General features: G+C 43.6%; 1 protein-coding gene across 8 annotated transcripts in view; it reads right to left on the bottom strand.

The window, feature by feature from the left end:
* GRIN2B (glutamate ionotropic receptor NMDA type subunit 2B) overlaps positions 1 to 25,393 on the bottom strand; it is a 217,336-nt gene that overhangs the window by 36,905 nt on the left and 155,038 nt on the right. For all 8 annotated transcript variants that reach the window (XM_068191496.1, XM_068191497.1, XM_068191499.1 and 5 more), the window contains 5 exons: positions 6,393 to 6,601; positions 5,904 to 6,075; positions 5,081 to 5,234; positions 3,436 to 3,561; positions 378 to 607 (listed from right to left, as the gene is read on the bottom strand). In XM_068191496.1, coding sequence (XP_068047597.1) covers positions 378 to 607; positions 3,436 to 3,561; positions 5,081 to 5,234; positions 5,904 to 6,075; positions 6,393 to 6,601 — 891 coding nt within the window. The remainder of the gene's footprint in view (positions 1 to 377; positions 608 to 3,435; positions 3,562 to 5,080; positions 5,235 to 5,903; positions 6,076 to 6,392; positions 6,602 to 25,393) is intronic.

Raw genomic sequence — 25,393 nt, 5'->3', positions numbered from 1 at the left:
ATTTGCTAGCTTAATGGCCAGCATTCCTACCCAAGACAAAGTATTTAATCCTGAAAAAACAGGTTACAGCCATTATACACATTGTCTCTAAAGCTCCATTAATTTGGTTCCTGCTGACAGTCAAGGTGTGGTTTGGGATTGTGCAAGCAAGCACAGTTCAGTTCTGTCTATAATTAATTCCTGAAGTGCTTAACACATGTAAAAGTGCAACTGAATACCAATGAAGAACAGTTGTGCTATTTAAACTAGGGTCTAAAGCTTTGATGGGTGTGACTCTGAAAACACTGGCCCACTTTCCTTGTGAAAGGAAAGAAGAGAGGGTAGAGCAGTCTATTCTGTGGAAAAGGCTGCATTGAGAGTTTGGGTGGATACATTACCTTTTTGTCGCTCAAGCCAGACACCTGGTCCACATATTCCTCTTGGATCATGAAGGCAGCCAGGTTGGCAGTGTAGCTGGCCAGAAAGATGACAGCGAAGAAGGCCCACACCGACACCATGATCTTGCTAGTGGTACCCTTGGGATTCTGTACTGGCACAGAGTTGTTGAACACCAGCCCCCACAGCAGCCAGATAGCTTTGCCAATGGTGAAAGAGGGACCTCCTGGTTCTAGAGTGATTGAGAAACATGATCCCACAGTGAGCATCTGAGAGTAAGTGGTCGGCATTTCCAGTCACATACACATCTTGATTTCAGAGTTAAGAGAAGAATCTATTCCCACTTGTGAGGCGAATATCTGCAGCTGCACTCCCCTAAGTTCATGCTACCATATCTCAGCTAAGTACAACTTTAATTTTTTTTTAAATGCCCTCAGATTTCCATATTTTGTCTATCTCAGGGATTTCCACTGAAACCTTATATGAGGGCATTTTTTAAAAATTTGATTGAAATATCTAGAAGACCAAACATTTAATTTTGGTTGAAGTGTTGTCCCCAGAAACAGAATTTGCTCAGAAACATTCTATCCTCATTTCCATTTGTTCAAGAGTGATGTCCTCAAGCTCCCAGCATACATCTGTGTAAAACATGGCTGTCTTTACGGTACTTGTAATGGTACAAGGAAGAACACCATCTGAAATATCAGGGCTCTACAAATACTTTTGCATGAATGTTTCATTATGCAGTCTGTTGAAGATCCACAAACCAGAGAAGAACACAGCTCCCTCTCCCCATATTTGGTGTCTAAGGTACATGACAGTGACATATACTTGTTCCACCTTAAGAAAATCTACAGGTCTGCCCCAGATAGTACAGGAGCAGATCCAGTGTTTTAAAAGCTCCTATTTTCCCCTTATTCACTTTCCAGTATAGAAGCTCACTCATACCCCAGAAGCCATGTGTGTTAATGAAGTACTAGATCTCAAAACATGTGAAATGGCACCTGTCTCCCAGCAATCTTGTATCGTCAGCACGTGCTGGTTCCATTAGTGGGAACCTAACCCAGAATTTCCTCAACTTGAGCACAAGAGCTGAGAGGGAAAATGCCAATGTGATCACTCTTCAGACACTGAGAAGATCCTCTTAAGATGAATGGAACAGTTAAAGTATCTGTCCTTTCTGCAATGGTGCCAACCTGATCAGCATCCCATGCTTTATCTCCTCAGGCAGGCTGATTGGGTCCTAGTGCTGCTGCCTGTGGTTAAGATTGACTCCAGCAAATAGTGAAAGGGAAGAAAGTTTTGACATGCCTCTCCAAACCTCCGAGCAGCAAATAGCATGGATCATCTGGAAACACTAACCGTGTTACTCTAAATAAAACTGAACAATGCAAGGGGCTCATTTTTTACCCAGGGAACTGCACGCCAAGTTTGGAGCAGAATCATCACCTGATAAAACTGGTGCCTTTAAATTCCAAGAAGATAAAGCTCCAAACATAGTTTAGCAGTCTTCATCTTTTTACACTCTGGAGTGGTATTTTTACATCCCTCTCTAACTAATGTGCCCTAAGATATACAGGTGAAAGGCCTGAAAAACATCAGTGGGAATTGCATGGTGGAAGGAAATCTTGAGCAGTTCCCCTCTAAAAGCCTTCCTCTCTCCACTGATCACCCCACATGCTTCCACAATTACTTTGTCAGACACAAACCAAGATAGTAATGGAAGCTTCCAATCCAAAAGTCTTGATGTCCATAAAAAGAAAATGCAGGTGTTTGAGGCATACTGTCAGGGGCATACTGTCATAGTTCAAATGCAGCCAAAGTAACATTAGCCAGGGTTCTCATTACCAAAATCAGCATTGCAGTCTCTGCAGCAGATTTCTGTATCTTCATATTTCATCTCTCAGGGATAATATCTGTCTGATCATGCAATACTCTTCATAATTACTCAGAAATATTGATACTTGTAGCTGCAGTTCAGCTAACTTAACAACTGCACAACTGCATGCCTGTACTAAAAGCTGCTTCCAGCTCCACATCTGTATTAATACCTCCTAAGAGACTCAGGTTTCTCAGTACTTGTGCCCACAGATCCATGCAATCATGATCAGGTGCCATAAAGGCCCTCCATAGCTCTAAGAGACAAGTTCTCCACTTCCTCATGTATGTGATTCTGCCTGCATTCTCATTAACACTTTTTATTTTTACTCCTCTCTAATTTGATGGCATAAATTCACTCAAAGCACTAGACTTGGGAGCAAATGAGTGCATTTTCCAGTAACTGTCTCTCTCCCACTATTCTGTATGAACCAATAAATCCAGAAAGGTTTGAAGGGCTGATTCACCAGGTGGTGAAGCTATGCAGATGACAGAAGACTCAACTTGCTAATTGTTTTCATGTCAATAAGAGGAAAAAGGTTGTATCTTAGGAAGGACAGACAGCCTTTCTTTAATTCATCTGGCTACCTTCTGAAGATCAGAACCGCAAAAATGGATCACTTGCTTGGTCCCAACTTTCCTACTACCCTTGAAAAATAATTCTTTACCCACTCCCTAGAAAATGAGTTTCCCACTCTCTCAGTTGGTCTTAGAAAGCCAGAAAGTCAGGGAAGGATCTGACCAGGTGACAGATGTGGATTCTGGAGGACATAGCACTATGCCAGGAGGCCAGCAGAGTGGCTTGCTCTGCAGGGAGATGTAGCACTGAAGGATGGATTGACAGTGCTGAGCCGTGTGATTGCCTCAGAGTGCAGCATCATAGGCCCTGCCAGTACTGGCTACCGGGGCCCATTTTCCTTCAATGAGAAACAAGTTGGAGCTGGTATGTGCTTTAGTCATGAAAGGCGTCACAGCCCCGTCTCTCACGCCAAGCAAATTATCCATTATACACATCTGCTCTCTTCACAGCCTTTTTTCTGCCTCCATCCCTCTCCTCTTCAGCCCGAATGCAGAGCTCAGAGTGGGCTAGATCCGTATCGCTTTCAAGGCAAAGGAACACCCCAACAAACAAACAGAGACTGGAAACCAGAGGGGATCATAGCAAGAAACAGCTCCCCTTACCTCTGCCATCAGCAAGGCACCGATTATAGCCCACAGGGCTGAAGTACTCAAAGACGAAGACAGCCACCGCAGAGATGATAAGCAGCATCACAAACATCATCACCCATACGTCAGCACTGAAAGGTTCTGGAGAGGAAGAGAAAACCATGGTGATACCTGATAACACCTCACCTTTGCTCTCCAGAGAAGCCCAGTGTAGGGCAAACTGGGTTGGGGAAGTTAAAACAAAATCTTCAGTTTGATTCTGAAGAACTTCTTGAACTGGAAAAATTGAAGTTTCTGTCTCTGTAATGACTGCATTCCATCGTACTGTTACATTTGTGACACATGGCTCCATCTGGAACCACACACAGCCATTGTGGCATGCATTGATAAAATAAAATGCATTGATAAAAGATTGTTCCCAGGAAGTCCTCCAGCACCATCTGGAGAGAGTGGGGAAAATCAGGCAGAACTGGCAGAGTTTCAGACAAGCAGCAACTTTCAAGATGTTATCAAGCCAAAAAGCATCTCCAAATTTCTAAGGTTCAGCCATAATGACAGTATATTTAGTATTCCATCCCTCTAGCAATGGGAACACTGGCTCATTCTAGAAATGTTAGTGTTCATGTTCTGCAAGTATTTGCTCTCTGCCAGGTTTTCTCCTTCTCCCAGCCTGAACAGAAAAAGATAGGACTGAACCAGATCAAAGAAACAAAGAACTTTGCTCCTTTGCTAATATTGCAACTTCAGTTAAATTGCAGTTTAGAATTTTGGAGATAACTTCAACTTTGCTTTTACATACCACAGCAATATTGGTGGACTTGCTAAGGGAAAAAACTCCTAAAGAGTTAGTAATCATGAAACTCATATTTAAAAAGGTCTGGGAAAATTTCATTACCCATAAAAACGTATTTCTGTCTGTGAATGTTCTCAGGACTCTGGCAGAAAGCAGACAGTAATTACATAACTCATATACTGTGTTTGTAGCATCATAAAGCATTTTATAAAGCCAAATAGTAGACACTAGGAAGACACGAATGTTTTGTGGAAATGCAGTATCATTTCCGTATTCTCTGATCACCCTCCATCGCTGAAGGACATTAGAAATGCCTTTATTGTAAGACACAGTGTCAGCACAAAACTGATAGCTCAACTGTTCTTGAAAACCTCTATTGGTTCTCTAATTTCTACTAGGTGTCAAAGGAGGGCCAAGTTAACAACATCTTTACAAAAAATGTCTCTCACTGTGCAACTATTTATTGCCAATTGCTATCACCAAGTATTATGGTAACCCAGCTATAAGGTTTGAATCAATTTTCTTCTGACCTATACTCCTTGAACATACTATTAGTTGAGTCACTAGGAAACCACGTGCTGCAGTGTATGTGACAACTCTGAGTGAGCCCAATTTTTCTAGAATTAGGCATACAATTGCTGAAAAATGCCTTGGCTTGAAACTCATAGGCAGTGCCTATTTGCACTTGCATTTGCCTGGATTTTGCTTGCCTGGGATTCAGTTCTAAAACATCACAGTATATTTTTATACAGGTACTCCCTCAGGTACTCCCAAAAAAGAGCTTTCAGGCTAAGAATCACAAGCAACCTTCACCTAATTTTTTTTATGACCACTGAGTGAAGTTTTAATTTTAGATTGAAACAATACCTAAGAAGGCAGAAGGTGAGACAGTTCCATTGCTACGTGACACCATGACACTGATTCCCGTCTCAATGAAGGGCACAGAGAAATCCACCACTTCTGAACGTTCCTCATTAATGGTGAGGGATCCCACAGCCATATAGGCCCGTTTGGTGACAACCTGGAGGAAGAAAAGAAAGAGATCACACACAGACACGAGGCAGCCCTCAAGCACCACAGTCAAGCCCCTTCTCATCTTCCTGCCTTTCAACACAATCCTTTTACTTCTGTAATCCCATTCCCTGTATTGTTTGTAACATCTCTCCTTTCTAATCTTTCATCAGGACACCTTCTTCTTTCAGAAAACCTATAGACATTTATCTTCTCCTCAAAGCTGGTATGTGTACAAAAAATAAATCCACAGAGGTCTTAGGATAAACACATCATCCACGGAGAAGACACCTTATCTCATTTTTCTGTCCTTGCTTTATCCTCCCTCTAACACTGCAAAGTCTTATTTCATTCTTTATTCACCTTATATACAAGCTAAGCATAATCTAGGTTGCAGCAACCATGGTGAATGGATATCAGCCTCTTTCTAAGACTGTGTAGTCCAAATTTGTGAGACCATAGAGAATAATAATTAATGGTCAGACAAGAAAGGTTGTCATGGTCGGAAGTGTCAGAGCAGATTAATTCACTCAGTGCCAAGAAAGAATCAGGCCAGTCGCTTCTGGTGACACCTCTGTCCTTGCCTCAGAAGTGGACCCAATAATAATGAGAGGCTAGACCTGACCCACATCACCCAGCCCAAGGTTGAAGCCCACCAAGCCCTCCTTTTGCTGCTGACCTCTCCAATCATTCCATTCCATGTCCCATTGATCTTTTTTCCATGCTTGCCATTAGTCACCAAGTAGAGGTCATAGGTGAACTTGACAGACTTTGAGATTTTCTTGAGGATGTCTATGCAGAACCCCTTGCAACATTTCTTCATGTAATCTGGCTCCTCATCAGTTTTATTCCTGAACCATCACAATAATAATGGGTTAAAAGACTGGGAGAAACACCTGTAATTCCCCTCTGTTTTCAGTTTGCATTCTCCCTCCCACTATATAATGCAGACAATTTTTATTGTGCTATCTCTGCTGGAGGGGGAGGGGACATTCCACAATGATTTGCCCACAGAAGTCCATCATGAGTGGACATGGGGCAGGCTGGGCAAATGAAGGTGATTTTCTAAAAAGGATTATAGCTTATGATGGTATTGGCCCAACAGACACATTATATTCTGCTGAGAACAAAGAGTCCCAGATGAGCAGAAGAATACAGGGGTACATACTCAGTCACAATGCGTTTCTGGCAAGGGACCGTGTTCCTCATGCAGGTGCCACTTAGGGGGTCCACATTCTCCACAATGACAAATGGTGCCTCTTCCAAGGTCACGATACTCAGGTGATCATCCTCACGTTCCTCAGAGTCAGGATACAGTTCAAAGCGTGGCCACACGTAATACTTCATCTGCAACTTTTTTTCCTTCCATTTCCCCACCTGTGGAGACACAAACCACAGAAGATAGACTTCTAATTGTCCCATCCCTTTGCATCAACCACAGCTACTGCAGGACTGGGGAAGAGGACCATTCTAGGGTACCCAAACTCATGATTCATGTAAGATGGAGACATTTCTGGGGAAAAGGCTCTGAGTGACTGGATTCAAACAAAGGGGAAGTGCAGAACAAGAAATATCTCTGAACTGTCTCATCTCTGCGATGGTCTCACTTTCTGGGAGAGTGAGTGGATAACCATGGGAATACTGTAACTGTAGTCAGACTTATGTCTTTCAACTTTTTCAGCCAAACAACAGGAACACAATGACTTGGTCACATACCTTAGCTGGAAACAAGGAATTGTTTTATGTTCCTGATGCATGAAAATTAATACCAAAGAGTATAAATGATGATTTTAAAATCTTGCTATTTTTCTCTAATTCTCATAACTTCCATAAATTTCTATTGCAATTTTAGAACGCTTAATTTTCCATTTCCTAAGTGAATAGAGATCATATCTTCAGTAGTCAAAAAAGGGGGTGGGACTCAATTATCTTATACCTACTGCTAAGAATGAAAGCTCTTTAGAAGCCACTGCAGTCCTTAAAGAGACAATACATGCAAGCTCACCGGCTGCCCAGGCAGACCATTTCTTCCAAAAAAAATCCATCCGGGAAAAGAGAAAACTTGAACATCAACTGTACTTTCAACTATCAAAGTCTTGCCTTTGTTCTCAATTCCCCCTCCCACCATCACAGTTGACAGTAATTAGCACCTTGGCTGGCAACCAAAGCTGAGAGGGTGAAGAAGCTAACTGGGCTTTAGAAGAAGCTTTCCTGAATGATCCTCAAAGCAAGTCCTCCAGGCCATGACTGAGACATGCTGACTTGATGGCAGAGGCAGTGTGGGTGTGGGAAGCTTGCACGACTGCTCTTAGTGGTGTACCTGCTTGGTGGGTAAACAGAAAAGCTTCATTCCCCTCCAATCCAACACCCCTCCCACCACCCCCAAATTTCAGTCATTTATTTATTGAAATGACAGAATGGGAGGGAGAAACATTTATTAAAGGCTCATTAGGTGTCAGTGGATAATCTGTGAAACTCAAAGCCCAGCTGGGGTTTGGCATTTGAGAGTATCTAGAATTCACATAAAACATTTGTCACCTTCAAAACAAACAAACACTTCATCTGGCCATGAAAGAAAAATCCAGTCTGAGGGCTTGTGGAGGGAGAAGAAAGAAGAAATCACCCAGAGACGGCAGTTTCCACATCCACCCTCCCTGTGCAGGGTGAACACAGCACCCCACTGAGCACAAGGCAGGGAGGTTGTAAAAAGATGGGCAGCTGGTCTTGCCTTCCCAAAGGCAAAGAATGCTAAGGAGAGCTTGCCCACAATGTTCCCTTCACCCATGGAGATGCTCTGTACTCATGCTAATGTCTAAACCTGGATGTGGAAAGTGAATTTCTAAGGGAATTAAGAGCATAGACTCACATGCTTATCCAGGGTCTGCTCAGCCTTGGACTTCTCACTCATTCACCAAGCAGGTCCATTTATCATCATCTGAGCCAGAGATCTCTGCAGTGCTACTTTAGCTCTCAAGTAACTGAGCTCAAATCCCCAAAAGTAGTAACTGCCACACGGGGCTCAGCAGGGACCAGTGATTAAGATGCTGCACAGAACAGCCCAGTTTTCAGCTCAGTAACATTAACTTATCATAGAAATAAGTGGCTGATGAAAGAGGCATCTCACCGAATCTCAGCAGCACTTAGGGTATCTCAGTAACAGGCATGATATAACCTCCTAAGTGATAAATTAGATCAGATAGGCAAACCCAATCCATAATTACCCAGAAGTTCTCTGGGACAGAAAGAGGAGTTCATAAGGCTGTGTGCCAGACACATCTCACAGTGTTGTACTACACAGAAACATTATGAAATTAGGATAACAATGACAGTGTGGCCACAGCCTTCTGTGCACTAAATCACCTCACCTGCAAATACAGTAGTACACATCCATTCCTTATTATCCCAATAAGATCATTCTAAATTTTCCAAAGAGGAAGAAATCAGGAGGTAAGTAAATGTTCTGACCTAAATCTCCAAATCAACTATAGACTATCTCGAAAATATATGCAAATGTTACATTTTATTGCTAACCTGAACAATCAGACATGCCGTATAACTCCATACATGTACAGATATGAATAAGAAAAGTCAGAAAAATCATAGTGAATTAAAAGAGGGCAGACTTCTTTACATGCTTATGCATGCAAAGGTCAAATATATTTGCACATAGTTAAAGAAGGATGGGCATAAGCAACATGTGGGCAACGAGAAACACCACATGTGCAGAGGATGGAGACAATGCAAGATAAAGAATACACAAATGTGTATTGTATGCTAGATAATCTGCCATAAGAGGGAAGGAGCAATTCACTGCAGGGACAGAAGTTAGCAGAATTAAATGTCACATATTTGTCCAGTTAAAGATGACTACACCTAAAGAATATAACCTACCAAGCTGTGCAGAGCAGAGCAAGGTATTTCTGAAATCTCAGGGTACTTTGTATTAACAGCCTATGAACTGTTATTACTTGGGTTCTGATGAGTGCCTGCCTCAGCAAAAAGAGAAAAAATAAACTATCCCAGGCATTCTTCATATTGGTCACCCTGCAGTTTCAAGACCCGTTGGGTGTTCTCCAATCAGTCCAGTCATCCAAACTCCCACTAGGAGCCCTGAAAGGTCACAGAATCAGTAAAAGTAAAGATACTAGAAATTTATTAAAACTCCTTTCTAATCATATTCTCCAACCCCTATGTAATGTTACTTTATGCCAGGACACAGCTCCTAAGAAACAGAATTTCACCTTAACTGCCCCTTGCACTATCTGATCTTGTCAAGAAAGTAAAGTCACTTTGGCTTGGAGGTGTTGAGGGAGGGGAGTAGCTAACTTTTACCTTAAATATAAGATCCTATTTTGGATAACAAGATTGGAAGTAGAAGTCCAACACATTTGCAAAGAAAGAAAGGGAGAATTATTGTAGAACAGAAGGTAATCACATATGCTATTTGTTTGTCTAAGCATATAAGTTATCCCATGCAGACAAAAGGCAAGATTGCCTATGCAAGGGGAAAACAAGTGGGAGCCTTCTGAAAGCCTTCCAGCCAGCTGGCAAATTGCCTTAACCGCGGTATAATGCAGCCAGAATAAAAGAGTTCTGCAGTATGTTAATGCGCATCTTTAATGAAAGGTGCATCACATTAGTTCCTTGAAACTAATTCTTAACAGAGGTTTTTCTCTCCTCCCAAGGGAAGCTAAGGCTTGTAACAGCCATTTGTGGCAGATGTTTCTCTAACCTGTCCCTGCACTGACAGAGAGTCCGTGGTCTCCACAAGCAATCTATTCCAGTGCCTAGATATCCTTCCCATTAAAAAGTGTGGTTTTTCTCCTGATATTTAACCTAAATCTTCGTGCTGCAATTTATACCATGAGAGTGTATTTCCTTATTCTCCTACATGTGCTCTTTTCAGTGTTATCAGGTCAGTAAGATATTTTTAACAGAGAGGAGCTGATACTCTCATTCAGTGTCTATCTTATAAGCTCCATTGGCAAAAGCAGCCACCTGTTCAAATGACCAGCATCCAGCCTCACCATTTACAAAATCCTTACCCGGATGGGTAGTATGAACAAGTACAAGCTACTCCCATGAATTTCCAAAATAATCTGTTCCAACAAAGGCAGAAGTAAATTCCCGAGTTCCTCCTAATACAGCAAGGTAGAACTTCAAAACACAAGAGCATCTGGAAAGACCTATAACTACTGTCAACAGATGGAAAACTAAAATCTCCTAGAAATGCGGTTTTCAAGGGCTAGGCACAAAAATACAGTTCTGAATTAAACCAGAAATGTTCAGATATGTTTGTTAGGCAAGATACTCAGCAGCATTGCACTGGTATTTGGAGTGGAGGTTCAGGAGAGAGCCTGAACCTTCAGGTGCTTGTTTTTCAACAGGCTGGAGTAAAACTAACTAGGTGAAGTCTCCTGAAAGTTATTATTTTATTCAGGCTCCTGATTGCACCATGCCTCTCTTTTCATTTACAGTCTTATCTCAATTCCTGCTCTCTCTCTTCCCTGCCCCTCTCATCCCCACCCTGCTATAGAAGAAATGCAAAAGGAACAAAAGGGATTTGGTTTCATCTGCCGAAATAAAAAAAGACCATTCCAAATTCACTTAGGACTTAAACTGCTTTCTGCATTTTCCCAAAAGCTCAATGTTTCCTCCCTTATTATCGGTTCTTTTATTTCTTTTTCCCCAAGAGCTAAGGAGTTTATTCATTCCAGTGGGGAAGCACTAAAGCAACAACTGAGAGCATGAATTAGGAGGCAGAAATTCCCCATTCCACGAAGAATCTCTGTAACCCCATCTGCACCCTTATGGCTCCACATTGGGTAAAACTGAGATAATGCCACATTTTTACATCTGGGATGCACTGGGTAGATAAACACAGAAAAGGCCATGAGACTCACAGATACTGTAGAAGTGAGGAGATACATACACATGTGTCTAGAGCTAGATGAGGGAACATATACAGCAGGTATCTATGAATGGTATAAATGCGTAAATGTGAAAACTTCCTGTCTTTAGTATTTGGGAAAATATTACATAACTTTTACACCTGAATTAAATACATGAAAAATGGAAGATCAAATATAGAAAAGGTAAAGGTAGGATGTTGGACAAGGGGCAGAAAATAGGACTGTTATTGGTAATATAGCTGATGGAGAAGCATACTTAACTCCTCTGGGAAGCAGGGCAAGTCCAAGGAGAAATAAGATTCTTATCAGTAGAATTGGTACAGATCCTGAATGAGGACATGGGAAAACCAGAACAATTGGGCAGGACCTGAAAAGGGCCACTCTAGAAGCACCATGGAAATAGCAGTTATAACTGGGACACTGCCAATGGAAGCAGGCATTACTCAGGGTACATAAAACAAAGGTAGACCTAGGGGATGCTGTTGTAACCTTAATGCTGCAGTAGACTGTGAAGAAATAAATCATGCATAAATAAAGTAGAATCATTTTGGATTGAAATAGGTTTTGGAAGGCTGGTGCAAGATATTCCATGAGGACCAAACTACTGTAGTTCCACAGGCTTGGCTTTCGATCTAGATGGAGATGTCATTACTGTTTCTAAAGAGAAATTTTATCAGGAACTAAGTTATTATGGAAGTCTTTAGCTTCACAGAGATTAGATGGAGAACAAATGCAAATTTTCACAGCAGCACCTTGATGTTTCTTTTTCTGGATCTGATAGCTGGCATATTTCTTTACCCCAAAATTACTCAACAAGCAATAGGTCGTGATGTTTTACACTCAGTTTGGGCAAAGCAGCAAGGAACTTTACAGAAAAGCTAGTTATCAAAAATAACCTTGGACTGAGCAATTAGGGGAACAGAGAGCCTGTCTTAAAGATGGAGATTAAAAAGCTTGTCTAACTTAGATAAATGTAAGCCAAGAGGGGATATGACTGCTCTGTATAAAAGGGGGACAGATACACAAGGGAGAAAAGAAAGTGATTTTTAAGCAGGAAAATCAATGCCAGTAAAAGAACAACTGATTGTAAGGAAATTTGCCTTGAAAATAAGATAGATTTTAACCATCAGAGGGGGAAGTTCTGAAACAGCTGCTCAAAAGCAGCTGTGAAAACAACTAAAATAGGGTCAAGAAGAAGCACAACTGGTTTATATAGGGCTATATGATTTTGCTGCCTAGAGCAGAGGGATGGGACCAGATGAGCCTTTCCAGTCCAGTGACTGTAAGTAAGCAGAAGCAAGAGGAGGAATTCCACTGTGAAAAGCCTTTTCCCCTCAATTTTTCCATCTGCAAATGTCAAAATTCAGTCTTAATCATCGTATCTCTGTCCCCCAGCTAACCTACATGAGCACAAAGACTCATGCAAATAATACCTCCAACTCCTTTGCTCCTACTTTCCTCATTAAACAGAAACACCTTCTCTAGTGCCCTAAGAATAAAACATTCCTCTCAGCCTTCACCCAAGCTGGTTAAGTTATGACTCTCAGATTTACAGCACTGACATCACACCCACTACCAAATATACCATTCCTGTGATGCTACAGGTTTGTATCCTCACATAGGCTGGTCTACAGCAGGTGGAAAAGAGATGCCACAAAGAGCAAAAATCCCATGTTTACAGACACTCTAAGGTGATTAATTAACCACATCAGCCAAAGCAGCCAAGAAATGGTTGTGAATGCTCCACATGCAAAATTAATTAACACAAAAACAACACTCCTTCCTGAACCTTAAGTTCACCTTCCACAACCACTTGGGGAAGGATGCTTTCTTGACTGCACCTGCAGAAGCAGGAATTGCTTCTAATAGCCTTTCAATTAAAATGTAGGCTGCAGAAGATGGTGTGATTTTCTCTCCTCTATATTTATACAGCACCTAGCATATGCCAGAAGGAGAGAGGCTGAGCTTAGAATACAGACAGGGTGAGGTACTTGCTCCTGCTTTACAACTCATTCTGGGAATAAAAGCTCTTTGCAGAAACACAGTCTCCCATCTCACTGAGGTCTGGAATTTACACAACTCTTGCCATTTTTGCTGAAACATTTCTTTCCTGGTGCATTTATATGCCTTTTGCAGTTGCTAAGGTCCCGTCCCCTGCCATGATTAGCCAGAGAAGGTTAATGAAGTATACTTTGAGCACTTTTGACTTCTGCACAGTCAGTGAACTATGGGGCTCCACTGGTGTCACAAAAAGGTCAGAGCTGTGAGAATGCCAAAGAGTTTGCCTTGCTAAATCATTCCTCCAAACCAGAAGGCAGCAAGAATTCAATACAGGTATAAAACTAGCCCCTCTGGGAGATGACGGTGTTCTTGATGGTAGCATTAACTTGGTATCCCAGAAAGTGGTTCATGCAGGCAAGGCTGGCTCAAGCTGGGGAAGCAGGGACACCAGGGGGACATAGTTATTTAAGGACCTCAGTGCTACCTGATGTACACACATCCATGATTTATGGAAATGCAGACTGCAATCAACACAGGCATAAATCGGAGACGTGAGAAGAGAGGAAGCTGTTAATGGTAGCAGCTATGTTAAGGGGCTATGATCTGAGTAGGCTGAAGAATGTAACTCTAAGCTTCTAACAGGGGCAAATCAGGTGTTAGGATTTGGGAAGAAGAATTAGAACAAAATTTATATCTTAAAAAGCTGACTACCATCCAACATAACCCACCTTCAACCAACAGGCAGTGACAGCACCTGCCTCAGACTCTTACTTAATAGTGTTGTATACTTAGAGCCATCATACCCTTCTGAAATGACTGTGTGAGGACAGGGGAGCTTAATAAATGTCCCCCGTTCCAGCAAGATCAGTCTTTTCTAATTCTGGTCTGGTAAATAAACTCTAAAGTCGGGGAGCTTATACTGTCCATATCATTTCTCATCTAAGGCCAAAGAAGGTTCCACCTTGAGCATCTCTACTTCTCTCCTTTGCAGAACTGTGAGGCAGGGGAAAATGTAGCAGGGGTACTGGTAAGATTGCACGTTTTTTGTCCCAGGCGGCTCAGGAGTCACAAAGGCTTTAAAGAAAATGTATTTTTATGTGCATGTATAGGCATCTAAATGCTTTATGTAAGCATTTTGCAGTCTCTAAGAGGGCATCCGCATTGTGCAGGTGTGTGTCTGCATCCAGTACGTGTCCATGCATGTAATGCCCTATCTAATGATTTTTCCCTTTGGCTTTCCCTGTTGAGTTCTGAGTTTGTGTTTCATTTTGCTGAGCTTTCATTTATTTCACTCAGATTTTTTTTTTCCCCCCTAAAGCATGTTACACAGAGGGAGGAATGCTTGCCAATTCACTCTGCAGTCTGGGAGACAGTTTAGAGCTTTGGCTGCTAAGTGGGTCCAGTATATGGTGTACAAAACCCTGACACATGTGCAGTGACACCTACTCTTTACACCGACTGAACATCTCTCCCAGAATCTCTTGGGATCTGAAGCTGAAGGAATGTCCAAAAATGCAGACGCAGAAGAAGGCCAAAGTTGTTCCCTTGTGCTGAGAAAAGCTAAATGTTGAAGCCGGCCCCAGCAGGGTAAGGAGAGGAAAGAATACAAAGAGAGAGGGGGTGAGTTACCTAAATCTTACTTTTTTCTGTGCTGTGCAAGCAAGACTAAAGGCACTGCTTGAAAAGCATCTCTAAGAATATCAGAGAGAGATCCTTTACCTTTCAGTGGGGGATGTCGCAGTAGGTGAAACACCTCCACATCCCACACAGAGCAGCCAGAGCCCCTGCCCTCTGCCTGGGAGCCCCACATTGCCCCTGTGCAGAGGTGCATCCCTGCCAAGAGCAGCACTGGCACAGCTATACGCACACCCCTGTGGCAGAGAGATACGGGGTGCTCAGCTCTCCTCTCACTGCTAGAAAGGGGAGGATCAAACCTCTTCCAGAGGAATTACTGCACATGGTGGGAGCCAGATTCCAGGGAAACCAGTTACAAAGCCACAAGTCGCTGTTTCTTTCTTCTCTCACCACTGACAGCACTGGGCTGCTGATTGCAAATACTGTCCTCATCGGCAGAGCACCCTTTGTCTGGATCATGGGTCTGGATTCACACTGGCACAGCCACAGCCAGCCCCACTACCTCCAAATCTTCAGCATGCATGTCTGCAGCCCCCTCAACCTGGCAGACTGCAGGGAGTCTTGTGCAGTGCACCAGGGCCATCCCAAGAGGTAGCCAACTGAAACACTGTTCCAAGTTGTCACCAGATCTCTAAACTGAGTTAAAACAACAGGTCTGCTCTGCATCCTGGTTCTCTGCCAGTACTCTTTTCTTGGCTTTGCAAAGAGACAGGATGGGAAGCAAAGCTGTGGGATAGAAGCAACCAGGGACAACCTTGCTGCTCTCCCTCTATCCCGTGGGTGGTTAAAGGGGCTGCTCACTGCATTCTTGCACCTTTTCTTATCCACAGCATCCCTTACCTGCCTCTGTGCAGAAAGCATGTAAATATCCTCATGCCCTGATTCAGTTTCACCCCCTTCTTTCTTTTATTCACTCAGGTGCACCCCAACAAACACAGGGGACAGGGAGTGAGGGTGGGGGAAAGCAGCAGACAGCCTCCATCTCACCAGTCTAACAGAAATGGATGGTGATCCCTCCTGCCCCAGCTCATCAGCACCCCATCTCTCACCTAGCCACCTATGGTCCTGCCTCCTGTCACTGCTGTGCACCATGGACACAGTCCTCACTGCACAGACCTGTGTCCTAACCACTGCCTCCATCATGTCTTCAGTCTGGTGCTCCTGTGCCAGGACCAGTCAAAGGAGTGAGAGTCAAGAAACCTGCAGGGATGGGGGAATAACTTGCAGTGTGATTTCCCCATCTCAGCTCCCACTGACTTAGATATGGACTGGCTTGTGCGCATTCCAGCAGCATCCACCTCTCTGCTGAAATGAACTGCTGGCCCAAGCCACAGCGGTGGGAGCACTGCGTCACCACCAGCAGTGGGACTTACCAGGGTTCTTCTGCCTGTGCCACTGCAGATCAACCTCCCATGCAGTAGAGACTGCCAGGCCAGATGGCACCTCCCAGGACCTAGTGTGGCTGTACTCCCCAGCTGGAGACTCCAGCCTAAGAAGCTCAAGCTTCAGACTTTCTGATGGATGAGAACTCCAGAAAGAGAACCCATGAGTTTCACAACCCCCACCTGACCCACTGCTACAGCCAAGTGCTGGGCTTTGCTTGAAAACCACAGCATTCAGCCAAGTTTGGGTGGAGCATTTGACAAGACCTGCCAGCTCAACCTACACCTTACAGAGAAGACCCAACCAGGATGGAGCCCACCAGCAGGACAGCTGGTTCATGGCACATGTGCATTACTGCCACACTGGTTGTAGCCAGCAAGTGCTCGGGGAGTATCAGGGAGTGATTCTGCCAAAGACTTTTTCTTTCCTTTCCCATGCCTTACACAGGTTCTCACACACAGAGGTACCCCCGAGCAGCAGTTATCTTAAGCCCATCTGAGCTTAGAGTCCAAGCAGAATTGCCAAGGGCCCAGCTGAGGCCATCTGGGCTGCAAGGCATCTCTGTGCAAAAGGAGCACAATCAGACACGAGTGTGGAGGGAGTGAGAGGTAACCTTGAAAACAGTGATTTGGAAAGGAGAGAAGAAGCTAAGTATTTGCCAACCCCAGCTAGCAAAGAAGAGTTAAGCCAAGAACTGTTTTCCTGGGAGCGTGTCCTTAAAGAAATAAAATTCTTCCCTTCTCTCAGACCTAATGGACCTCAGACACACCTATTTTTCAAAGATATGTATGTCATTTTGGGCATAAACATGTCAACACAAAACAGATCTTGTGCCATTTCTGTGGCCTAAGAGTAGGAGAACAGGCATGACAGAGGCAGTCTTGGAGACATAAGATGAAGCTAAGGCTCTCAGCAGGTTGCAGGATATCTTTTATGATGGCATGTAAGTCCACACACAGAATTATTTCTGTCAGTCTAGAAGCAGGTGGATGACTTTGTGTATTTAAATGTGTGTGTACTGCATAGCTACCACTGTTATACAGAGATAAGCAGTTAGCCTGTAATTAAGTTCTCTGACATTTTCCATTGCAAGAGTCTTCAGGCCAGTTCCCTGAGAAAAACCAACATCTCCATGTTTTGCAACAGGCATTTCAGAGTCAGCAGGGCAAAAATTCTGAGGCTAAGGACATGATTTTTACTTTGGCCTATCAAATTTCATTTGGTCTTAGCTGCATTGTAAACTGTTGAATAATTACAAATTTCTTTTCTGTCAGTTTCTTGCAGAAATCCTGGCAGACAGTCCAAACAGCATCTGAGCATAAATGTTTGAAGAGCTAAACCCAACACCTCAGTAAATCAGTGGCACCTCCCCACCAGTGCCATGGTAAGTACAACACCTCAGCTTTGGCAGAGCAAGAGAAAGGCAAAGCTCCAATCAGGCCACACACAACATGTGGCCAAATCATCTGAGTTCTCTTCTATCTGTTTAAATGTGCTTCAATGTGAAAAGGTCACCTGCACTCCACTACTCAGGATGCAGAAGAAAGGCAAACCACTTTAAGCTTTCATGAATGTCTGTGAAACAAGTGCAGGTTAGTCACCGGATTGAGCAGACTCAGTGCTGAAAGCTCAGCATGCATGAGAATGAACAATTTATTTTACTGAAAAGATTTTGAGGGGTTTCCTCTCAAGAAACAAATTAAAACACAGCACATATAAAAAACCCATCACCAAACCATAAAACCAACTACATTAAGGGTAATTTATTTACGCTGAAGTATTAGAAAATGGCATGTTTGCAATTTCCTTTTCAGCCTTTCTTCCATCCCACTTGTGTGCGGACATTTTGAATCAAATTTTAATTAATGAGTGCATGCAGCTCTCTCCATGGAGTCCCTCCCTCAACCCTTGCACTTCAAAGAAACTTGAAGAAGAATTAAGGTGGCCTGGGAAACAAGACTGGCATTTCCTAGCTTGATTTCACAAGCTAAAAACTGAATCACTATTCTTTTATTTTCTGTATGTAATTGCTTCTACGGCTTGAATGTGCACAAGCTATTACAAAACTAGTAAACGGGCCAAGAACTTTCCGTGAAGATGGAGAAAGAGCTATACATGAGTCTCCAAGCACTGGCAGAGGAAAGAGGAATAAAGAAACAGCAATGGACAGAAAGAAAACCAACCAATGTAGAGATTACACAATCCTGTTTTATGATGAAAAAAGTAGCACTGACCTTGCCAAGGGGTTAAATGAGGCAAAGAAAGCAGAAGCCAAATTGGAAAAGGTGCATTGGAGAGAGGTGGAAGAGGGTGAAGCTGGCAGGTCCCTCATTGTCATGACGCCCAGAAGGTGAGGCAAAAGGAAGGCACTAATCAGGCAGATCATGCCGCAGACAGGTTTCTTGTGGTGCAGCAATAACTCGTAAGAGTCTAAGAGAGGGCTGAGGGCTGTACTGAATGGAAGGTGAGGACAGGACCAAGCTGGTCTGGTCTGTGTAACCTCAGAGCAGAAGCACCATGGTAGGGGTGGATGCAGTGGGGATGGTTACAGTCCAGACACCATGTAGCCTTAGCCCAGCAAGGCTAAGGTGAGAGCCGAGGCAGCTCGCCAGGCTCACACAGCTGTCTTGCACCCTGCTGTGCTGATGCACCCCCGTGGCACTGCTCAGCACCGTATGGATTTACCATCGCAAGCATATGCCAGCACAGGCAACACATAGCTGTGTTCACAGGGCAAACTCGCCCTAAGCAGCTGTGCAGCAGCTGTGCAGAGAGCAGATGCTTTCTCCTCAGATGCCCAGGAGTGAAGGGACTCAAGTGCTGGCAGTTATCTTGTCCTGTGCTTACTCTGTAACCTTAAGTGAGCCACCAAAGCTTCCTGAAGCTCAGCTCCCCCTCTGTTAAAGGGTCTGAATAATCAGTCCCTTGCTGCAAGGGGTTTGAACAAGGACCTGACAGCTGAGAGCAATGACAAGGGTAATACAGTAAGGAGATGCCTCGGCTCACCCACTCCATAGGAATTGTGCAGCTCAGGGCTGCACCTACACCACCTTCCCACCCCACATCAGAGGAAGGAGCTCTGCCAAAGAAGGGTGGTGGTTGGTGTAGAGCAGCCGTGCATGACGGCAGTCAGCAGTGGGAATCGTGCTGATTAATGACAGAGCAGCAGTACTGCAAGTCAGGCATGTGGATCAGCAGCTTTAAATGGAACAGCAGGGTTTTATATGGTACTTGATAAGGACTAGTTTTGATGCAGGAGATTAACTAAAGCTCAAGAGAACATTCTTGGGTTTTCTCCACTTGCTCTGGAAGCTGAAGTGACACAAGTGACCAGGCAGCTGTCTTTCCTTGCTCTCTGAAAATACCTTTCCTGGAAAAGGGAGCACAGTGATGCTCTGGCTGATGCAGTGGCACTCAGCCCTGCCCCTTCCAGCTTCCAGGAAGCAGATGCATCTCATCTCCCCCACTCAACATAAAGCTCAATCAGCTGAGGCCCCTGGCCACAGCTCTCTCTCATGGCTCTGAGTAGCCACTATGCCATCCAGGGTCCCACACACTAGTTCTACACACACACAGAGGTGAGATGTGGGTGAGAGAGAGGGAGGGAAGGAGGTTGCAGCCTCCTCAGGTACCAGCATTGCTTCTCCTGTCCTGCACTACTCAGAGCCCACCTCCAAGGATTGTCCCCAGCTGTGGCTGAGAGCTGCTGGCTCACCAATGCAGTGCTGTCTTCCACAAGGAAACACAGGGAGCCTGAGACCAGGGCAGGAGAAACAGTCTCAGAGAAAGACTGACCAGCAGTCCTTAGTGACAACACAGGCACTGTGGTGGGACAGAGCTCCACAGCCAGCCCAAGAACAAACAAGTGCAAATTTTCCTCAGTGCCACCTTTATAGGCCTGGCTGCTTTACTGCTGTGCCAAGAATATCCAGTAAGCCAGGCCTTGCCCTTTTTCGCAATAGAAAAGGTGCTTATGACTGAACATTTATTCCTTCCAGTCTGCTGATTATTTCACCAGGCAACCTGAACGTTCCATTAATATCATCTTTTGTGGAGCTAAATATATACACTAACCACATATACAAATACATATAAATACATCTCTATCTAGCAGAGAATCCAATTAAGTGAATATGTTACACCTTAGCAATTAATGAATTCAACAAGCTGAGCTGCCTCTTGCATATGATTAAAGTTCAAGCAATATCAATCATAACAGCAAAAAAGATTCCAGATTTTCCTACATGCTATCTACAAAGAGATTATTAACACTTAAATCGATTGGCAAATTCAGGTGTGTTTGCAAACCTCAGGAAACTGTTATTTTCAATTATATACAGCCTGTCCTTCAAATTATGGTAGTCTGTTCTTGCATGCAGTGTCTCAGGCCATCCCTGCTGCCTTATATATCTTTCTGCAGCATTTTCTGGATGGCAGGTCTGTAAAAATGCTTGTGTCCTATGGGTCAGAAGAGAGCAAATTCCATGACTGAACAGATCAGACTGACTCTAATCACTTGACTCATGCAAATAAATGCTTTCCTTCTCTTTGTGTTCAGTTGCCAGTTTTCTGTTTGTGCTTATACATGTGTTAGTGTGTGTTTGTGTGCACGTGTGTGTGCTTGTTCTTTCACACATTAATCTTTTTCCAGGACAAGCCTGTTCCTGCAGTTTCGGCCTCTCAGCAACAGACAACACTGAGCCCTCTAGGCTCATTACCTCCTTCTCTCACAATACCCCTCCTCTGCATTCATAAGATAATCCCTAGGGGCAAGTTCTACATAAATAAATATTTAAGTAGCCACTAAACCACAGAAGATGCAGAAAAGCACGTAAGGGACTTGTCTGCAGTGTTCAGGGCACAAAGGAGAAAGAACAGAGGCATGGCTTGGAGGGTTGGGAGCAGACAAGTGATGAGGGTTTGAACTGGAAACACAACTATCCCCTTCTCTTCTCTGACTCAGCCAGTATAGTGGGTTGGTTTTCACCCTGAGACCAGAGCTGATATAGTACAGGTCTGTGTTAGTACAGCTGCATAAATCCAAAAGCCAAGAATGTGCCATACTGGGAGGCTGACAGAGGAAAGAGCCTTTAACTGAAGCATCACAGACACAGATAATTAATCCTACTATTAATGCTGAGTCCTTTTCAGTTTAACTGCTCCATTGTTCTCCTAGTTTGTTGCCATACTCCAGAACAAGGCCTTGAATGCCCAGGAGAAGGTTGGAGTCTCATCTCTGAGGATTAGTTGGGTCTGTCACAGAGAGAGGCCAGGCATGATACTCAGACCTGGTTGCTCCTCTACCCTCTGAACTGGGTACCAGGAGGATCCTTTAAGAGTTCCTTCCAGGCTCACCAGCTTAGAAATCCTATATCCACACTGAATTACTTGTGCCTATGCCCATAGCACTACAGATTTCATAAGTCTCTATGAGATATCAAAGAATAAAATCTGGATCTTTTCTAGATTCCTTGAGAAACACTGCTCTGAAAACGAGTATTTTAGGGAATAGGGTATGTATTTGGCCACTTATGTCACCCATGTAAGACAGCAGTTTGAAGGGTGCTAGCCATGTAAAATATGCCATACCCTAGGAAACCACATACTATTTGTATGCTTCCCAACATATCCAGGAGAGCTAAAATGCTCTCAGAAAATCAGTCAAGAGACAGTTTCTTGCAGAGCACACTCTAGCAAAAATCACAGAGCCCACAGCAGGCACCAGCAGACTTGAGGGACCGCTTGTATGATCAGAGGAGGGCACTTTTTGTGCACTGACACACAGCTGTTGTAGGGTGACATTTCAGAGAGATTTGGAGAACTCTCCTTCAGGAGTATGTCCCAGATTTTACACTTCCCCAGAGAGCAGGAAAGGTCAAGGAAGGCCTCCTTTCAGGTTCACTAGTACTATTTTCTCCTCCAGTACAAAGATTCTAGGTGCTACTTGAGTTGTGGTAAGAAGCAAGCCAACAGCAAGAGCTTTGGGCCCAAAGTGAATGCAGTCAGCCAAAGTGACTTCTTCCCTCTGTTTCAGCAATTTCTGCAGCTTTTCTTTCTGCCTCAGTAGGATGGGTTTTTATCACTTTTTTTACCCTGCTCTATATCAGTGTTTTTAGGAAGGGAAGACATTTTGGGTTAAAAGTTCATTATTGATAATGACAAAATAAAATACTCAATCTGTATAAAGAAATCAAAAAACCCAGCCTTTGCACATATGCATACCAGGGTGTTCAATGGGAGAGGATATGTTTCTTTACCTGAACTCTGTGCAATAAGTATATAGAAATTAACCTCCTGCCATAGGCAACTTTCTGCCATTACAGGGAGAAGCACCCCATCCCTCAGCAATCTGAAGAGTAAGAAGAGCCAGCAGTATCCACCAAAGCAATAGATGAAGGTGCCCTGTCAGTGTGGTGCATACCACTGAACATGAGAATTCAGCCCATTCCTTCCATGCATTCCCATTTCTCTGTAAGCAGGGTGGAAAATGAAAACATCCTTCCCATAATGTCAATCCAGTCATCCAGATGTCAAATCTGAACTGCATTTGCGCACTTGGGATTCCCTTGGGATTTTTCACAGCCATCACAGCTGATGATTTCCCTAAGTGGCTGCTGCATTGTCAGGTTTCTTGCAGTTTGCTTTCAAGCCCTTTCCACCCATCACCTCCCTGTCTGTGATTACCCCTGCCTGTCAGCACTGCAGTAAATACATGTATATTCCTGGGTCTCTCGTTTTTCACTTTACAGAACTCTCTTGCCTAAAAAATGTAGACTTCCCAAACAAAACAGACTAATATCGAAAACAAACAGGAATTTTTGACAGGCTAATGGGCTCCATTCACTATCCATGCATCTACCTACACATAAGAACTTTTGTCTGCTTCTTGCAGGTTATTGCACTTGTGCAACTGTGCCATTGTAAAGTTGTTGTCAGAGGTGCCTGTAATCTTATAAATCAGGAAAAATCAGTTCTCATGGGAGCTGGACAAGATATCTCCCAAAAACATAAGTCCAGTGACATACAGCAAGCAGCACAGCAGGACTCAGTGAAGGAGAGCTCCATGCTCAAATTCCTGGGCACAAAAAAGCAAACCCTGCTCCTGGACAGCTTGTTTTTTGGAGGGGAAGACAGCCAGGCTCCTGATCCCATTTTGTCTTCAAAGATGCAGGTCTGAAGTTTGGGATTAGGACCCAGGTCTGATGAACCTCACTGCCACAAATGGTTCTGCTCTCTTCCTTACTCTACCGTGTTTTCACTTTGGCTGTGGCAAATGCCTTTCAGTCCCTCACCCCTGTACATCCATTCTAAAGGCTGTTCCAGAGATTATTTTCCTGATATAATTTTTCCCCTTTCTTTTCAATTTTCCTTTGCCTCCATTCTCAGTTGTATCAAGTGCCTCTTTTCCAGGACACTTTATGCATCTAACCCCTCAGTCAGTAACAAGATGTGAATGCTGACCTGTTCCACTTTCTTCAGCAGCTTTTCAGAGACCCACACAGTTTTCTTCAGTTTAGCCTTCCTCTTGAGGGGGCTCCCATGAACACCAGTGAAGTTCTGTCATTGCTTTTTGTCTTACCCTACCATAAATCTCACTTTTGCCTTTTACTCACTCTCTGCAGATAATTTGCAATGGTCAGGCTGCTGATATGTTAAGCTTATAGTCTGCAAAACTTAAAATTCTCACCCATTTACAATTCATATTTCCCTAGCAGGTCAATGCAAAAATATTCATTGCCATCAGTGGATAAAATATGTCATCTCTTTACAGACTTTCTCCAAAGTATGCTGAGCAAGAAAATCCTGGCTATTTACTACTGTTCTTAACTTGCCTGCATTCGCTGTGCATTGGCTCTCCCATCTGTTGGTGTGACCATGTTTTCTCAGCTTATATTTACCTGGTAACTATTTAGTAGCTATAGCCATCATCTGTGTCTCTCTGTGCAGCTTGCTGCACAACAGGGCACTGGTTATTGACAGGCTTTTTCAGTGAATAGAGTAACACAGCTAATCAAAATAACGATAAAGCTTGTTCTGCACAGTTCATAAATCAAACTCACCAGGGCTGGTCTTTTGCATGACAGAGAATGATAGTCTACTGCAGCCTGAGTGCTATTCATTACAGTGTCTGTTTCCCTAATTATCCCTCCATTTTCCCACATTTCCTAATGGCATGTTAGAAGGGCTTTGCACTGATGAACGGCTGCCACATCTCATCCTAATAAAGCACAGTTACATCTCTGCAGAGGACAAAGCAACCTCTGTGAACACAGTTCATTCACAGAGAGCTCAGAGACCCTCCAGGCTCAGGGAAAAGATCTGCTAACACTGATTTGCCTTTGCCTGACCACAACAAGTTCATAGGTATCTGGGAAGTCTGTCTTGAATTTATGTAAGTAATTAATATGTATTTAATGCCACTTGAAAAAATGGCAGAAACTCAAGAAGTGAGTGTCTATTTTTTTCCATTCATACCTCAAAAGTTTCTCTCCCCATCCTCCAGCTATCCTTCCCCCTACCCCAGCATGAAACACACCCTTTGTAAAACTAGCTACTCACTCCATGCATGTGATAGACTCTGATTAAACTCACAGATAATAACCTTGCAAGCCAGAGTCAAACTTGCAGCAGTACAGGCTGTTCTCATCATTGGCTCCCAAAAATAGTTTGTTGCCAATAAGTGTCAATCAGTTCAGGCTTTGCCAGCCTGTACTTCTACTGTCCTCCCCCATTACAGGGGTTGCTGACACAACTTGTCTCCTCCAGAGTAGTTGCAAGGCTTTAAATACCACCAAGAGTCGTGCACTGGTTGCTGAAAATACCTCAGGTTTGTAAGATTAGTGTACACCAGGCTTCCAGGGGTCCTCCCTGTCTTTGCTCTCTTGTGTAAGGGAGATAGGAGAGTCCTGGCCTGCAGTAGCTATGAGACAGCATTTATGGACTTCAGTCTACATCTTCCAAAACCTCCTAAGACCTAGTGGCAATGATGATCCTGGAACAGCTGTTTCAGCTTCATCTCAACAATGCCTGCAGCAAGAACTCAGCACAACCATATCCAAAGAGAGAGGAGAGAAAGCATGAGATTGCAGACAAGCCAATCTGAAGGCATATGGGAGGATACAACACAGAGCAGAAAAGAAAGTCCCAGGACAGAAACAAACAGAAAAGAGATTCTAAGTATGCAAGGGTGGAGTGCAGCATTGGCAAGAAGCCAAACCAAGCTTCTGAATGGGTCATT

This window comes from Anomalospiza imberbis, chromosome 5, assembly GCF_031753505.1.
Source record: "Anomalospiza imberbis isolate Cuckoo-Finch-1a 21T00152 chromosome 5, ASM3175350v1, whole genome shotgun sequence".
In the NCBI taxonomy this organism is placed as follows: domain Eukaryota; kingdom Metazoa; phylum Chordata; class Aves; order Passeriformes; family Viduidae; genus Anomalospiza; species Anomalospiza imberbis.
This window is presented reverse-complemented; position numbering and strand designations above follow the sequence as displayed.